The sequence below is a fragment of the Equus caballus genome, chromosome 26, assembly GCF_041296265.1.
Source record: "Equus caballus isolate H_3958 breed thoroughbred chromosome 26, TB-T2T, whole genome shotgun sequence".
Lineage (NCBI taxonomy): Eukaryota > Metazoa > Chordata > Mammalia > Perissodactyla > Equidae > Equus > Equus caballus.
In genome coordinates this window covers 39,462,326-39,480,443 of record NC_091709.1, presented here as the reverse complement: position 1 = coordinate 39,480,443, position 18,118 = coordinate 39,462,326, and the positions used below count along the sequence as shown (strand labels likewise).

The 18,118-nt window shown below is 42.4% G+C and overlaps 2 protein-coding genes across 18 annotated transcripts in view; one reads left to right on the top strand and one right to left on the bottom strand.

The window, feature by feature from the left end:
- The window catches only part of SETD4 (SET domain containing 4), a 286,649-nt gene that overhangs the window by 93,194 nt on the left and 175,337 nt on the right, over positions 1-18,118 (top strand). The gene's annotated exons all lie outside the window — the stretch shown is intronic.
- LOC100630657 (carbonyl reductase [NADPH] 1) lies at positions 1,678-16,304 on the bottom strand. Its single transcript, XM_023630115.2, has 3 exons — positions 15,374-16,304; positions 14,713-14,820; positions 1,678-2,473 (listed from the first exon to the last, which is right to left on the bottom strand). The coding sequence occupies exons 1-3, from the start codon at positions 15,657-15,659 to the stop codon at positions 1,977-1,979; spliced, it is 891 nt and encodes a 296-aa protein (XP_023485883.1). The 5' UTR covers positions 15,660-16,304; the 3' UTR covers positions 1,678-1,976.

The window sequence follows — 18,118 nt, the reverse complement described above, 5'->3', positions numbered from 1 at the left end:
GCGAAAAAGGAGTGCAGAGTAATTGCTTTGGACTTGTGCCCATTATCCACTGCAGAATGGGAAGGGTTGCTTTTTCCTAAGACGCCATGAAATTACTTAGGGTAACTGCCTCTGAGGACATCAATCCTGTTGCTTTCTTAAGAGAAACTCAAGAGAGAGAATTAGACGCTGAAGTCCTGTGATTAGACTCTCAGTGTGGGCAGGGTACCTCGCTGTGGGCTTCCCAGTGAGCCCCCAAGTGGGAGGGAATGTTTTATGAAGCTCTTAATGTGTGCCAAGCCGTTGACTGCAATGTTGTATTTCATGTTTAGATAATCCCTGTTCGCTACAAGTGCCTACATTTTGGTGTGTCCAAGGTCACAGATAGTAAGTGATGGGTATAGTTAGGTGTTATTTTTAAGGTACTGTCAAAAAAAGAATCTTTTCAATTTCAAGTATGCATTTCCAAACAGTTGAGATGCTGTGGTCTTGACCTAGATATTGTTGTCCTCTGGTGTCAGTTTACAGAAACAAAATGACATGGAGGAAATTAACAGACCTGTTGAACGAAGAAACTTGTAAATCTCAATTTTAAACTAAGGGCCCTACCCGTGCTTTCAGGGGAGATCCCATTTCATTTCTGTCAGGCTAACAATCACTGGTGAAGAGTGAAGAATAATCATGAGAGCACAGCCGTCTTTACAACATGCGGGCTTCTGTGAAGGGAGGGCCTGTGTAGGAGGGTCACTGGGGCCACTGGGAGGCAGGCTCAGTGTTGGGCAGGAAGAAGCTTCTCATCACAGCCCTGGGTGGTGTTAGGTCCCAATCACAGGGACTCATGAGAGACACTTTGCACTCTATTGTGCTTTATTGTGTTTTCGATATTTTCACTTGTAACAGGACATTTAATCTTCACAGCAATCTTATGCCTATTGTTCCCATTTTACAGTTGAGGTGCTGAAATAGAGTGTAATGCAGTCTGTTTCTCAAGGTCACAGAGTAAGGTGGCAATGGAGGATTTTTTGTTTCTAGATGTTTGTCTTGAAAGCTTTGAAACAGAAAAGTTGAAAAAATAGTATAGCAAACACCCGTATATCTAACAGACTAGGTTGAACATTTATATATATTTTACTGTATTTTTGTGTTCAGCTTCTGTGTATATTTTGCTGACCCATGCTAATGTCGCAGACCTCATGACACTTTCTCCCTCCATAAATGACATATTCACACTGTAGAGATTTGACAATAATTCTCTCATGTCCACTGATACCCAATCCATATTCAATTTCCCCAACTCTCTCAGATTCTCTTATGGATGGATCTGAAGTGCCCATTCACGGTTCACACTTTGCAATTGTGTTTTTCCAATGAGTTTGGTGTTAAAGAGACCACACCAGACGTATTCCCTTCATGGTGTTCTCCATGTCATACTACAGGCTGGAACCTAAAGGGAGCAGGCAAGCCCTCCAATGCTCATTGGTCTGTGGATGGTGTACGGCTACTTTCATGCCGTCACAGCAGATCTGAGTAGTTCCAACAGAGACCGTGTGGCCTGCAAAGATGAAACTATGCACTTACTGCCTCTTTCTACAACATTTCCTAACCCCTCAAATATAGTATCTTTCTGTTGACCTAACTTTCATATCTAACATTTCTGGGCTGGATGACATATAAACAATCTGCACAAAGGAACATTCATAAAGAACTTCTATTCTCGGTTTATTTTTCTATTGATTTTCATTCATTATTCTCATCCATTACAGTTTTCCTCCCTCTATATCACAGAATAAATCACAAAAGCCTTATGTGCACAGAATTATGAGCCAAGTGAAAGTGAGTACTCCCTACAGACATTTTCATTTTTTTTTCTCCTTCACGGGGATAATAGCTTATATGCACCGAATTATGAGCCAAGTGATAGTGAGTACTCCTTAGAGATATTTTCATCCTTTTTTTTTTGAAATGGATATTTTGACAGTGTAATTGGCCCTTTGATCCTATCCAAGGCTCAAAATACGTGAGAACCATGGAGGGTATTCACAGAGGGGTCCCCATTTTTCAACTTTCTTCTCCATAACAAATTCCCCGTGAGGCCCCTTAGCATCTGAGGGCAAAAGGGCCAAGTACACGGGGGTCTCTGCTCCTTCTTCTGGGGTTTTTATGGCTTCAGGTCCCCCCATGTCGGTTTTCACCCATCCTGGGCAGCAGGCATTCAGGAGGATCTTGTCCCCTCTCCTTTGCTCACTCAGTCTCCTGGCGTAGATTCTGGACAGGACGGTGATGCCCATCTTTGACACTGCATATGCCATGGCCATGACATCAGGCCAGCCTTCCTTTATGTGCACTCCATTCTTCGTGTCTTCCACGAACTTCATCATGAGCCCCACCAGCTCCTCCTCCGTGATAGTCTCACTTGTAAACTTCCGCTGGAGTTCTGGGCTGCAGTTTTTAAGAGCCAGGAGGCTCATTATGCTAGACATATTCACCACTCTACCTAAAATGCAACACAGATCGTTACTCAGAAAGGCCTGCACAAGAATGATGAAGAACAAATTCAGTGGGAATTTGTCCACTTGAGAGACAGTTCCCAGTTTGCCATGAGCATTAATGAAGACTGTCTTTATGAGTGAAGGACATGATACAGCCTTGAAACTTGTTTTATCCATAATGTCTTGGATGATGTCAGAGAAATTTTCTAATGGGGAGGGTAGTACCCAGAAGTTCCATAAGAAAATGAAAGTGACTTATACAGGAACATGCTAAAGGGAATGTAAGGAGGTACTCATTAGTGCCAAAGGCTGCCTTTGGGATGCCTTGAGGATGGTGTGGTTACTTGGGCAGTGCTCTATGATCAGCTCTTTCATGACCAACAAAGAGGTGGGTGACTGGTTGATGGATGGCAGAACCTAGGTGAATGGGTAGCATCTGTTTTGGAAGGTTGCCACTCTGATCGAGGAAGGGAAAACCAAGTCAGCTCAGTGGGCTGAATTGCATGCTATTTTCTCTGTATTTGGGTTTTTATCAACTCTTGAGCAGTGACTAATGGCCTGGTAATATGGTGACAGTGAGGAACAGCGGAAACTGAGCTATTAAAAGGATGCTATAGAAAAGAACGAAGTAAATCTTGCAACATGGATGAACCTTGAAAAGACTACACTAAGTTAAAGAGGCCGATCACAAAGACTACATAGTATAAGATTCCATACACATGAGATGTGGAGAAGAAGAAAATCTGGAGCCAGAAAGTAGATTACTGTTGTTTAGAGCTACAAGGAATGGGGGGACACAGGGGTGATAGGATTTCTTTCCGGGGTGATGAGAATGCTGTAGATGGTTCCACAATTCTGCACATATGCTAAAACCACTGAGAGTGACAGCACAGTGGCAGAGTGAGTTGTCCTTTTGTCTCTCCACCCTAAGTTTCAACCATTTGTACATCCACTGACCAACAAAGGACTGCCTGCACGGCACACAGAATGCCTGAGGAATACATGCATCTATACATCTGAAGGTGGGTGGACTGGCCCCATGGGAGGCAGTGGCACTAGAGGAGCAGCCTCCTCTCCTTCCCCTGGTGGGGGTTATTCAAAGCAGGAGTTCTCACACAAGCACACGAGCCAGTGACCAGGGGCTGTAGGGGCAGACACGGGACACCCAGCCCCTTTCCCCTCCCAGGCAGCGTGGCCAGTCTTCCCAGCAGTAGGGACAGCACCCAAAATTCATATTTCCTTGGCAGGGGTGGTATTCCTGGACCTGATGTTTTACAAAGTACATTCTTTCATGCCAGCAACCAGAGGCTGCAGGACCAGGAAGAAGACTCATAGCTTAGCCCCTGCCCTCCCCCAGCAGAGGCAGGTGGCCCCTGTGACCTGTGGCTTCAGGAACCATAGCAGAACCTGTGACCCCACTGCCAGTAGAAGAATCCCAGACACTGGCTCTGCCATCAGTAGAGGCTGCATACAAGACCCCAGACCCTGGAAGTGACCGTGACACCTTTGATCCCAGCACCCCTGGCAGTGGTGCTGCCAGCACCCCAGATAAGCGAGGAGAAGCAGTGCAGGTGGTGCATAGGACAGCTGCACCTGAGTCCATGGAGAGCCTTCAGAGAGCCAGTGTGGGAACATGAGACCAAGGTGACCCCAGAGGCAGCAGAGGTGCTTGCAGCCTGGTGACCCCAGTGGTGACATCTAACACTGCAGTGACATTGCAAGCAGCAAGGCACCAGCAACCTCAGAGGCACAAGCAGCACAAGGCGGGCACTGATGACACCTCCAGCAGAGGCAGTGAAGGGTGAAAAGTGCAGGCTCTCAAATACAACCAGAAGTAGCTGAGAATCAAAGCAACCAAAGTCTCACCCAAATACGAGAGGTGTTTCCTACCACAAATGCACTGGCAAGGATCAACCATCAAGTGCCATGAAGAACTGCAGTAACACAGCAGAACAGAGAGAAAACGACAACTCTCCACAAACCAAACTTGAAGTCCCAGAAGATGACAACCTAACTGACAGAGAATTCAAAATAGCCATCATGAAGAATCTCCACCAGTTACAAGAAAACTCAGAAAGACAGTTAGATGAGCTCAGGAATTGAATTAATGAACAGAAGGAGTAGTTCACCAAAAAGATTGAAATCTTAAAAAAAAAAACCCACAAAGAAACAGAAATTCTGGAGATGAAGGACAATTAATGAGATGAAAAATAAAATCAAAATCATTGAACATAGAGCAGACCATAGGGAATAGAGAATTAGTGAGCTCAAAGATAGAATCTAGAAATGATTGTACGGGGAGAAAAGAGAGAACTAAGAGTTTTAATTTTCTTTTAAGATTGGCACCTGAGCTACCATTGGCTGCCAATCTTGTTTTTCTTCTTCTTCTTGTTCCCAAAGTTACCAGTACATACTTGTAGGTTCTAGTTGTCAGTGGCCCTGGTTGTGCTGTGTGGGATGCCACCTCAACATGGCTTGATGAGCAGTGTCATGTCCATGCCCAGGATCCAAACTGGTGAAACCCTGGGGCGCAGATGTGGAGCACGTAAACTTAAGCACTCAGCCATGGGGCTGGCCCCTGTAAGACTTGTGTTAAATGAAAGAAATTCTATGAATAATATCTGACTCAATTAGGAAAAGCAACATAAGGATAATGGGTATCCCAGAAGGAGAAGAGAGGAAGACGGGAGCAGAGAGCTTATTAAAAAGAAATAATAGCTGAGAACATCCCAAACCTGGGGAAAGAACTGGGTATACAAGTACATGACGCTAATATAACCCCTAATTGTCTCATCACAAAATACCTTCTCCAAAGCATATCATATTAAAACTGTCAAAAGTCAGTGACAAAGAAAGAATACTAAAGGGGGGCAGAGAGAAGAAAATATCTTACAAAGGAACCCCCATCAAGCTATCAGTAGATTTCTGAGCAGAAATTTTACAGGCTAGGAGAGAGTGGAGTGATATATTCAAAATATTGAAAGACAAAACCTATCAGCCAAGAATACTCTATCCAGCCAAGTAACCCTTCAGATATGAAGGAGAAATAAAAGCTTTCACAGAGAAATGAAAGCTGAGGGAGTTCATTGCCACTAGACCTGTCTTACGAGAAATGTTGAATGAAGCCCTCCTACCTGAAACAAGAAGGCAAAGGTAAACAAAGGTTTGACTGAGGTGATGAATAGGCAGAACCAGAAAATTGCAACTGTTTATCAGAATAAACATTAGTAAACATTTAATTATAACATAAAGGGTAAAAGGAAAGAAAGCATCAAGAATAACAATAAGCACTTCAATTTGGTAACAAACTGACAACACAAAAAAGAATAACTTGTGAAAACAAAAACATACATTGTCAAGAGGAAAAGGAGGGAACCTGCATAGGCTATATAGATAGGATCTACCAGCAAAAGAGGGACTATCTCATCTATGAGATCTTTTATACAGCCCTCAAGGTAACCAAAAAACAAAAAACCAGAGCAGAGTGAAAAATCACAAATAAAAGGGACACTGAGAAAAATATTACAGAGAGCCACCAAACTGAAATGGCAGACAGTAATACAAAGAAAAAGTAACAATGGAAATATATAACAACCAGAAATGAGAAGATAAAATGGCAGCATTCAGCCCTCATATATTAATAATCACTCTAAATGCAAATTCTTTGAATTTACCCATCAACACACACAACGTGGCTGGATGGATTAAAAAACAAGATCCAACAATATGCTGCCTCCTGGAAACACATTTCAGCTGTAAAGAGAAACATAGGTTCAGAGTGAAGGGATGGAATGATACTGGCAAGCAAAAGAAAGCTGGTGTAGCCAAACTTGTCAAACACAAAATAGACTTCAAGCCAAAAAAGACAACAAGAGGCACAGACATTCATTATGATGAAAGGGACATTCCACCAAGAAGATATAACACTTATTAATACATATGCACCTAACACATGAGCACCAAAGTATATACAGCAACTGTTAACACACCTAAAGGAAGAAATCGGAAGGAACAGAATAATAGTAGGGGACTTTAACACCCCACTTATATCAATGGATAGATCATCCAGACAGAAAATCAAGAAGGAAACAGTCGCCTTAAATGAAACAGTAGATGTGATGGACTTAATAGACATATAGAGAGCATTCCAACCCAAAGCAGCAGAATACACATTCTTCTCAAGTGCACATGGAAAATTCTCAAAGATAGACCATATGTCGGAACACAAAACAAGCCTCAATAAATTTAAGGAGATGGAATTCATATCACGCATCTTTTCTGAACACAGTGATATGCAACTGGAAATCAACTAGAAGCAGAAAGCAGGAATAGTCACAAATATGTAGAGACCAAAAAACGTGCTACTGAACAACTATTGGGTCAATTGAGAAATCAAAGGAGAAGTAAAAAAAATAGCTGAAGACAAATGAAAGTGAAAACACTACATACCAAAATTTATGGGATGCAGCAAAAGCAGTACTAATAGGGAACTTCATGTCAAGATAAGCCAACCTCCACAAACAGGAAAAATCTCAAAGGAGCAATGTAACAATATAGCCAAGGAAACTAGAAAAAAAGAACAAAGCCTAAAGTCAGTAGAAGGAAGGAAATTATAAAAGTCAGAGTAGAAGTAAATGAAATAAAGGCTAAAAAAAAAAAAAAAAAAAAAAAAAGGGAACGGATCCATGAAACTAAGAGCTGGTTTTCTGCAAAGATAAACAAAACTGACACACCCATAGCCAGACTCACTGATAAGAAGTAGATAAGGCTCAAATAAATAAAATCAGCAGTGAAAGAGGATAAATTATAATGAATACCACAGAAATACAAAGGATTTTAAGAGACTACTGTGAAAATCTATGCTCTAACAAACTGGATAACCTAGAAGAAATGGCTAAATTCTTAGAATCATACAACCTCCCCAACCTGGATCAAGAAGAAATAGAGAATCTGAAGAGACCAATCACAAGTAAAGAGATTGAAATACTACTCAAAAACCTCCCCCAAAACAGAAGTCCAGGGCCAGACAGCTTCTCTGGTGAATTGTACCAAACATTCAAAGAAAATTAAATACCTGTCCTTCTTAAACTCTTCCAAAAAATTGAAGAGGATGGGATGACTCCTGTCTTATCTTACGAGGCCAAAATTACCCTGATACCAAAACCTGACAAGGACAACACGAAAAAGGCAAGTTACAGGCCAATGTAGCTGATGAAGCCAGATGCCCAAATCCTCAACAACATATTAGCAAATGGAATACAACAATACATTCAAAGGATCCTACACCACAATCAAGTGGGGTTTACTCCAGGGATGCAGGGATGGTTCAGCATCCACAGCTCAATCAAAGTGAAGCCCCGCATTAAGAAAATATAGAATAAAATTCACGTGATCATCTTAATAGATATAGAGCAAGCATTTGACAAGATACAGGATCCATTTATGATAAAACTCTCAATAAAATGGGTATAGAAGGGAAGTACCTCAACATAATAAAGGCCAAATATGACAGACTCACAGCCAACATCATCCTGAATTGTGAACAACAGAAAGCTATTCTTCTAAGAATGGGGACAAGACAAGGTTACCCACTCTCACCACTCTTATTCAACAGAGTATTGGAAGTCCTAGCCAGGGGGATTAGGCAAGAAAAAGAAAGAAAATTTATCCAAATCGGAAAGGAAGAAGTTAAATTGTCATTATTTGTGGATGACATGATTCTATATACAGAAATCCCTAAAGAATCCACCAAAAAACTATTAGAAATAATGAATACAGTAAAGTTGCAGGGTAGAAAATCAACATACATAAATCAGGTGCATTTCTATACATTAACAATGACCTAGCAGAAAGAGAAATGAAGAATACAATCCCATTTACAACTGCAATAAAAAGAATAAAATACCTGGGAATAAATTTAACCAAGGAGGTGAAAGATCCATAGACTGAAAACCACGAGATATTATTGAAAGAAATTAAAGACACATAAAAAAAAATGGAAAGATATTCCATGCTCATGGATTGGAAGAAAAAACATAGGTAAAATGTCTGTATTACCAAAAGCAATCTACAGATTTGACACAATCCCAGTCAGAATCCCAATGACATTTTTCACAGAAATAGAACTGAGAATCCTAAAATTTATGAGGAACAACAAAAGACCCCACATAGCCAAATGAATCCTGAAAAACATGAACAAAGCTGGAGGTATCACACTCCCTGAATTCAAAATATACTACAAAGCTATAGCAATCAAAAGAGTATGGTACTGGCAGAAAAACAGACACACAGATCAATGGAACAGAATCAAGAGCCCAGAAATAAACTTACATAGTTATGGACAGCTAATGTTTTTACCAAGGAGCCTAGAACATACAATTGAGAGCAGAAAGTCTCCTCAATAAATGGTGCTGGGAAAACTGGACAGCCACACGCAAAAGAATGAACGTAGACCGTTATCTTACACCATACGAGAAGAGTAACTCAAGATGGATGAAAGACTTGAAGGTAAGACCTGAAACCATAAATCTCCTAGAAGAAAACATAGGCACTACACTCTTCAACACCTGTCTTAGCAGTATCATTTGGAATACCAAGTCTCCTCAGGCAAGGAAAACAAAAGAAAAAATAAGCAAATGGGACTACATCAACTACAAAGCTTCTGCACGGAAAAGGAAACCATCAGCAAAACACAATGTCAGCCTACCAACTGGGAAAAAATACTTGCAAGTCATATATGAAGGGGTTAATTTACACAATATTATATAAAGAAATCATACAAGTCAACAATGAAAAATGATACCCGACCAAAAAACAGGCAGAGGATATGAACAGACATATTTCCAAGGAAGATGTACAGATGGCCAACAGGCACATGAAAAGTTGTTTAACATCACGAATTATTAGGGAAATGCAAATAAAAACTATAATGAGTTTTCACCTCACACCTGTCAGAACGGCTATTAGTAAAAGATAAGAAATAACAAGTGTTGGAGAGGATGTGGAAAAAAGGGAGCCCTCATATACTGTGGGTGCAAACGAAAAGTGGTGCAGCCACTATGGAAAACAGTATGGAGATTTCTCAAAAAATTAAAAATAGAAATACCGTATGATCCAGCTATTCTCTTCTGGGTATTTATCCAGGAAACATGAAAACACTAACTGGAAAAGATATATGAATGCCTATCCTCATTGCAGCAGTACTCACAATGGGCAAGATTTGGAAGTCACCTGAGTGCCCATCAATGGATTAATGGATAAAGAAGATGTGATATATATGTACAATGGAATACTACTCAGCTATAAAAACAGATGAAATTGTGCCATTTGTGAGAAGATGGATGGACTTTGAGGGTATTATGCTAAGTAAAAGAAGTCAAACACAGTAAGACAAATACCGTATGATTTTGCTCATATGTGATAGATAAACAAACAAATGAATACTTAAGGAGAACAGATTAGTGGTTACCAGAGGAGCAGATAGTGGTGGCAGGGGAAAGAGGTAAAGGGGCACATATGTATGGTGACAGATGGAAATCAGACTTCTGGTGGTGAACAGGATGCAGTCCATACAGCAGCTGAAATATAATGATGTACACCTGAAATTGACACAATGTTGTGAACACATGTGACCTCGATAACAAAAGCAAAACCTGTGAATTGTATACTTTAAATGGGTAAAGTGTATGGTGTGTGAATTATATCTGAATAAAGCTGTTCAAAGTGTAAAACAACAACATATTTCTCACTAGTTTTTTTTGGAAACAGTTGTTAGTATGCATTAAAAAAACCTATTAACATGTATAAAGAGTTTACTAATTTTACATCTAAATTAATATTTTAAGTGGTATAAACAAGACATGAGACTATACCATGAATAAGAGATTCAAACAAATTAGGAAACTCTCCCTTTTGAATGTAAATATTGGGAAGACTGTTACCATCAGTTAACTTGAGCTCCATCCCACCTAAGAATGGCAGCGCAAAAAATATTCCATAAAAAAGATAATCCATAGCACTATGACTCTCATTAAATAATCCTCTAGAGAATTACACTGAATTATGGTAAGTGTCTTGTAATCCTCCAACAGTCTTGTAGGATGAACTCACTTTAGAAACGAGTCCATTATTCCAGTCCTTCCTTTCATCTGGAACACGTGAAGCATAAGATAAACTGAACTTCTTTGTGAAACGTTTTAGTAAGCACACTCAAAGGTCCTACTAGAATTTAATTCATTCTCAATAATATTACCTGCCTCTCTCCTAGTAAAAGTAATGCATGTTTCATGAATCCAAAGGCCAACACATAGAAGGATATGAAGAAACAAAAGACAGTGGCAGAGGAAGCCACAGTGCGCAACCGGTATAGCAGAAAGGCAGCTACAATTACTCATAGGGCTTTGAAATCATATTCCCAGAGACTTTAGTCTCTGAAACCTGTGATAGTAGACAGAGAAACTGTCCTTTCTCTAGGCTGTTTATACACTGTAATAAAGTGATGACCTCTTTTCTATTGTATTATCTATCTCAGGAAGTCTAGAATGAGCTGGGAAAATACTTACCTGTGTACGGTGGGGAAACCTGACCGGGGAGTCCAAGGGTCTGTGTAGGTAAATTCCTGGATGTGGGTGCTGCATCCCACTCCATCTTCCCCATGCCGGTCCCTCCCACTAACCAATCCCCAAGATGTGGCACCTGCCTGGGTGCCTCTCCTCAGAGCTGGGTGTGACTGTAGCCGCTTCTGATCTGACAGCTCTGGCTGGAAACACACAGGCAGGAGGCACTTGTTGGAAGATACACAGCAAAGACTGTGATCCAAGTGTTTCATCTCCAGAGTGTACTCCTGGCTTTCAGAATGCAGTTCAGGGACACTGCACTGCAATGCACACAGCTAATCCTCTAAGAGGTGTTATGGGCCATTCATACTTTCTTGTGCTAAGGGTGTGTGAGTGTGTACGTGTTTGTGTGAGAATTAGTGGCCTTTTATAATAGTCACTCCACATTGATGATAAAAGTATGTCATTCTTCTAAAAAAGGACCCTTTCACTGGTGGGGCTGGGGTGCCTGTCAGGCTTACAGTTTATCCAGGCCGTTATCCCGTGTCTGACCAGGAATCAGTTTTAAGGATGCCATATTTTACTTTAAGGTATAAATAAATGGAAACACATAGACCACGTTCCCAGGGCTTAACACCCGGTAGCTGCTCAAGAACTCTGGATGACTGTCCCCTCATGGCTCTGCCCGAGCATCTCTCCTTCACTCTACCAACTCTCACAACTGAAAACCAGGGCCACAGTGATCTGGACAACAAGGGATACCGTAGACATCATGTCATCTCCAGAAACAAGCTGCACGAGCATTACTTGGTTCGAATTGTCTATTCAGGGGTATTAAGTGCACGTCTGTTTTTCTGGAACTTTTATGACTTCACATTTGTCACTAAGTTCATTTTTATCTAATTCCAAGAGTACCTGTAGTTACGTCTCTGGGTTGAAAAGGGGTGTCATGAAAGACTGCAGGGTTTTAAACTGTGTCTCCTGCAACCCTCTGGGTTTCCCTGTGGTGCCCTGGGGGCTCTGTGCTGAGGGACACATTGGTCCCAATCAAGCTGAGTCTTCTTTTGTCATATGTCACCCTGGCCTGACTGGGTACAGCTTCACTCATTCTTCACTTGAAGAATGGGATCCTCGGCCTGAAATATTTGAGAATCATTGAGTAGTGGGGAGAACAATTAGCTTGGAGCCACATGACTGAGGCCCACATCCAGCTGTGCATGTGACCTTGAGCTTTGTTTTGCCTCCATGTTCTTATTGGCACAATATCTGAAATGCTTAGCACAGCACATCAAGAAACGTCCATCCACTCATCCTTTCTAGACCACAAAACGTCGGAGGTGGAACAATCTGTAGTACAGTATATTCCCTCCAACTTCCTCTGGTGATTTTCCAGACTGTACAAAGTTGAAAAGTGGTGCCTGTTTCAGTGAAGATGGGTAACACTCCTTTAAAGGTTTAGTTGGTGAGTGCAGCCTTAACAAGGCCGTTTGTTCCCTCCTAGGGCTCTTCAAGCTAACGTGCGATGAACAGGAGTGTGCAGTTTTCGAGCGTTTGCTTGATTCCTCAGAGACGGGTTTTCCTTAGTATCTTTTCAAATAAATATACATTCTAATTTATTAGGAAAATCAGAATAACAGCCTGCCAGCAGTAAAGACAGCATTCTTCAAATTCAGGAAGATGCTCGCTTCTGGGAACAGTTGGGAAATGAGATGGGAAGGGGTGAAGGGATATAAACGGCATTGATATTGATTGATTGGTGAAGTTCAGTGGAGGGTACCTGGGCAGGATAGGTCTTATCTTTTCTGTGGTTAGGGTATTCAGAACAACTCTTTTAAGAGCGGATTAAAAATAAAAAGAAATTCATACTATTATCGCTCAGTAATCCTTAAGGTCACAATACTCTCTTTTTCTCCTTCCGCACCAGAAACAAACTACACATTCCCCTTATGGATGTCTTCTGCTTCCCACAGAGATTCTGTGGAAACCATTCCGGCTCATTCTCTGTATCTTCAGACCTGAGATGAGGGAGAGCTGAGACAGTATTTATTTTTGGTTAGCCTAGCTAGGACTTGTCTCAAATTATCTCCCCAAAGAGTGTTGAATAAAATCATGATGGCATGAACTTCTGTGGCTGCCTTTCATCGCAAATAATGGAAGAACTCTTCTATTTCAGAAGGCAAGAAAACTTTGCTGTGTAGCGAGAATGCGGCATGTATTTACTATAATATAATATAGCATGCATATTAACTCTAGCTTTGGTGAGGCAAGATCAGTTGTTTGAATACAGCCTGCCTTAGCAAATCTGTGAGTGTCCATTCCTCTTCTTGACCAAGCACAGACACAGCAGAAACTAACACAGCCCAGTGAAGTAAGAAAAATACCCATCCAGAAGTCATTAGTATGATTCCAAGAGGAATACATATAGAATGTGTGGTGGTGGCACAAGGAATTCCATTGCTGCCCTCTAGTGTTGGTGTGAGTGAGGGGGGTGAAGTGACTGCAAAATAGCTGTCCCTTGAGGCCCTAGTGAACCAAGTGTTAGAAGAAGTCACAGAACTTTCCAGGAGGACAGGACAGGGAAACAAGGCGGAATTGAGAGTAAGCTGTATGTGTATGTACTCAATTCCAAGCCACACCTCTTAATCTTTCTAAAAGTGTCGGCTTGTCTTATTGGTGTGTTTAATGGGTGGTGGCTCCCCTCCATCCCATTACCTTGGGGTGAGTATTACAGTTGTTTACAACCAAAGATGTATGATAGTTTGTTTTGTCCAGAACATAGCACATTGAAGGGCAGTTAAAAGCATCCTGGTATTATGCAAGTCAAATTACAGAGATCACTGCAAGCCTCACGAAGGCCTGGGACTTTGCTTCTGATGGATTTTCAGGAGGGAGTGAGCATGCAGAGAGCACAGAGAATGCCCAGAAAGGAAAAGACTCAAGAAACAAGCTCCCTTAGGAGGGTTTGCAACTGTCCAGCAATGACAGCTGAGAGTCTGTCGTAGAGCTGGGATGCAGGAGAAGGCTTGCAGAGAAACAGGGTAGGACCACTCGTAGGACCTGGTAGGTGATATTAAGGGGGCGGGCATGGTGACACCCAGGATCCTAGTGGGTGGATGGTGGGGTCAGTGACCAAGATGATTTGGGGCAAGGACAGTGCATTTTTAAAATGTGTGTTTTGGATGTGGGAATTCAGGGGAGGGAAGGAGGGCTCAGGAAGAGATGGAGAGGCAGGAGGACAAATATGTGTGTCTAGAAGTGTGGAAATGTTCTAGACAGGTGAGAGATTTGAAGGGGACCTAGTGAACTGGGGGTAGGGAAGGCTCCACTAGCCCGAACAAGATCACTGTGAGAGAGGGAGACGGAGGCCAGAGTGTCCAGGATGGAATCCTCAAGGAGCTCTAAAGTGTGAAGAGCACAGAGCAAATAAAGAGCCTCTCTGAGGACTTTTGAAGGAAGACCTGAAAGATAAGAGCCAGTTATATAATGAGCAGTGGGACACAGAACACCCATGACAGCTGGACAAGTGTGTACAGAGCTGGAAGCAGAAGGGCACCTGGCCTGGTGCAGACACAACAAGGAAACAAGGTACCCGAGCAAGGAGAGGTAGCAGGGACTTGTAGATGAGATCAAGGGCAGGCAGGGCAGATTGTGCCAGAAACATTAGAGCTTGTGCTCCTCACTGGACTCACCGTGGGGTTTTATGAGAGGCAGTAGCTCTGTGCAGACATCTCGGGTACCAAAAAAGTTTGTTTTCATTATCACCTCTGCTTGAATATGAATCGGTGTGGAATCCTGAACTTTTAGGGGAGAAATAGAACAAAGTTAATAGACTAAATAGTACTCATGGTAAAAATCCAAGAATGATACATTTTTTTTACATACAAATTCTGGTGAATTGTAAGTAATGGCTTGGTTAAGTTAAGAATGTGACAATACTCATGTCATTTCCTGGCTTAATACTGCATGGAGTCATAAGATGGCACCATTAGGGGAGACTAAGTGAAGGATGCAAAATGGTATCTCTGTACCATTCTTAAAATTTCTTGTTGTTTTTTCAAAATAAGTTGTCGCCGAACTCCTCTGAAGTCCAATCCAAGAGAAACTGTGAAAACCTGGAGGAGATCCCTAAGAGGCTGTGTCATGGAAATGCAAAGGCTCTCTGTTGGAAAGTGTTGCAAGTCTCAGAGGTCTCTGCTCTCTCTGTAGCCTCTAGTCTGACCTCTTTCCCTAGGGAAACTGTTCTAGATCACCTGAGAGCTAAGATCCCCATAGCAGCATTTCAGACCCCAACCCGCTCTTGCTGGCCACCCTCACAGAGGCTGCCTCCCCTCTCAGCTCACATCCACTTACTCTTGTAGGTGATGCCTGCGTTGTTGACCAGCAGGTCAAGGCCGCCATACTCCTTGAGCAGGAAGTCGCGCAGTGTCCGGATGCTCTGGGGGTCGTCAATGTCCAGCTGGTGGAAGCGTGGGCTCAGGCCCTGGGCCTGCAGCTGCTGCACGGCAGCCTGGCCCCGCGTGGTGTCCCTTGCCGTGAGCACCACATCCCCGGAGAACTGCTGGCACAGATCACGCAGGATAGTGAAGCCGATGCCCTTGTTAGCCCCAGTCACCAGCGCCACACGGGTGTAAGACATGGCTGGGTAGCGGGTGTGTGAGGCACTTGTGTGGGCAGCAGACAGGGCTATGAGCCACAGCGGCGCTCACTGGGGAGCCCTGGCCAAAGTCAGAGAGTCTGCAGAGAAATGAGTTCTGGGATCCAGTGCTGTGATTTCCTGAGAAGGAGGCCCCACCTCCATCCCTCCCTCCTAGGAGGGGCCAAATGTTCCAAAGGCTTCCTAATCCCCTCTCCTGGGTCCACCTCTTCTCCACTCTGCACCCTCGGCCAAAAGGACACAGGTCTCCCTTTTGATCTCACTTCTGAGGTAAGCAATCTTGCAGCCTGGAGAGGTGTGCTTCCGCCAAAGCAAAGCTGGTTGGTGATAAGTCAAGTAGGGAACTAGAAACTCATAGCAGATTTACTAAAGAAACTATTTTGGGAGAACCCCAAAAGGAGAAAAGGAGTGCGGAGTAATGCCTTGGACTTGGGTCATCATCCACTGCAGAATGGGAAGTGTTGCTTTTTCCTAAGATTCAAGGAAATGACATAGACAGGCTAACTGCTTCTGAGGACATCGATCCCACTGCTTTCTTAAGAGAAACTCAAAAGAGAGAATTAGAGACTTAGGTCCCATGATTAGACTTTCAGTGTGGGCAGGGTACCTCGCTGTGTGCCTCCCAGTGAGCTCTCAAGTGGGACGCAAGGTTTTATTGAAGCTCTTAGTGTGTGCCAAGGCATTGATTGCAAAGTTTTATATAATGGTTACATAACCCTTGTTTGCTAAAAGTGGGGTGGACTTTGATTTTGTCCAAGGTGAGAGATAATAATTGGTGTATAGAGTTAGGTGTTATTTTTAAGGTCCTAAGAAAAAAACGATCTTTGCAATTTCAAATATATATTTCCAAACAGTTGAGATGCTATTGTGTTGATCTAGACATTGTTGTCCTCTTGGGTCAGTTTGCAAAAGAAAAAAAGTAACAGAGGAAATAAAGTGCCTGGTTGAAGGGAGAAGCTTGTAAACTTCATTTTAGTTTATTTTTTATTTTATTTTGCTGAGGAAGCTTCACCCCGAACTAACATCTGTGCCAATATTCCTCTATTTTTCAGTATGTGGGCTACCACACAGCATGGCCCCTAACACAGCAGTGTAGGTCTGACGCTGGGAGCCAGGCTGGGGGCCGCCGAAGCAGAGCTTGCTGAACTTACCATGAGGCCACTGGGCCTGGCCCAAACATCACTTGGGGAGATCTCGTTTCATTGCTGTCAGCCTGAAAATCACTGGTGAAGAATGAAGAATAATCATGACAGCACAGCCGTCTTTACAACATGCAGCGCTTCTGGGGGCATGTGGAACAGGGTCACTGAGCCCACTGGGAGGCAGGCTTGGTGTTGGGCAGGAAGAAGCTTCTCGTCAGCCCTGGGGGGTCTTAGGTCCTAACAACGACAGGGTCTCAAGACAGAAGACACTTTGCACTTTTGTTGTGTTTTAACATTTTCACCTGTATCAGGACATTGGAGCTTCACACAGCAATCTTGTGCCCAATGTCCTCATTTTACAGGTGGAAAAACAGAAATAAAGTAAGATGCGGTTTTGCTCAGGGTCACACAGTAAGGTGGCAGAGCCAGGATTTGTTGTTTTCCGATGCTTGTTTTGAAAGCTTTCATACAGAAAAGTGAAAGAATGATATAGTAACCAACCATATATCTAACACACTAGGTTGAACAGTTATGACTATTTTACTAGATTATGCGTTCCTCTTCTGTATATGTTGTGCTGAACCATGTTCATGTTGCAGACCTCATGACACTTCCTTCCTCCATAAATTACACATTCACATTGAAGAGATTTGACAATAGGTCTCCCATATCCATGGACACCCAGTTCCCATTCAATTTCCCGACTGTCTCAGATTCCCTTATGGATGGTTTGAAGTGCCCACTCCTACTTCACTCTTTGAAATTGTGTTTTTCCAACGAGTCTGGAGTTAAAGAGACCACACCAGATGCCTTCCCTTCATGGTGTTCTCCATGTTATACTAGAGGCTGGTAAGCTAAAGCTGGCAGGCTCATTGGTTTGTGGATTGTCTATGGCTACTTTCAGGCCACCTCGGCAGATCTGAGTAGTTCCCATAGAGACCCTGTGGCCTGCAAAGCTGAAACTATGTACTCACTGGCTGTTTCTATAATGTTCCCTAAACCCTTGTGTTATACTGTCCTTCCTTGACCTAACTTTGAGGTCTATCAGATTTCTGAGTTGGTTAGCATGTAAATAATCTGCAAAATGGAAATTTATAAAGAACCATTTATTGATCTGTTCATTTCCACTCATTGTCGTTGATTCTACTTTTTTCTCCCACTATATCACAGAAGAAGTTACAAAAGACTTCACAGAATTTATAGCCAAGTTAAATTGAGGACTTGATAGGGATATTTTGATTCCTCTTCTTTTTTATAGTTTGGATAGGGATATTTTTCACAGTGTAAATGCCCTTTGGT

What these genes read in the sequence shown, in the direction of transcription:
- LOC100630657 (XM_023630115.2), bottom strand. Translation starts at nt 15,659, where the DNA reads ATGTCTTACACCCGTGTGGCGCTGGTGACTGGGGCTAACAAGGGCATC. An exon ending in CGCAGGCATCACCTACAAGA is followed by an intron (nt 14,821 to 15,373) that starts GTAAGTGGATGT and finishes CTCCCCTAAAAG; the next exon opens with TTCAGGATTCCACACCGATT. An exon ending in GCCTCTCATAAAACCCCACG is followed by an intron (nt 2,474 to 14,712) that starts GTGAGTCCAGTG and finishes GTTGCATTTTAG; the next exon opens with GTAGAGTGGTGAATATGTCT.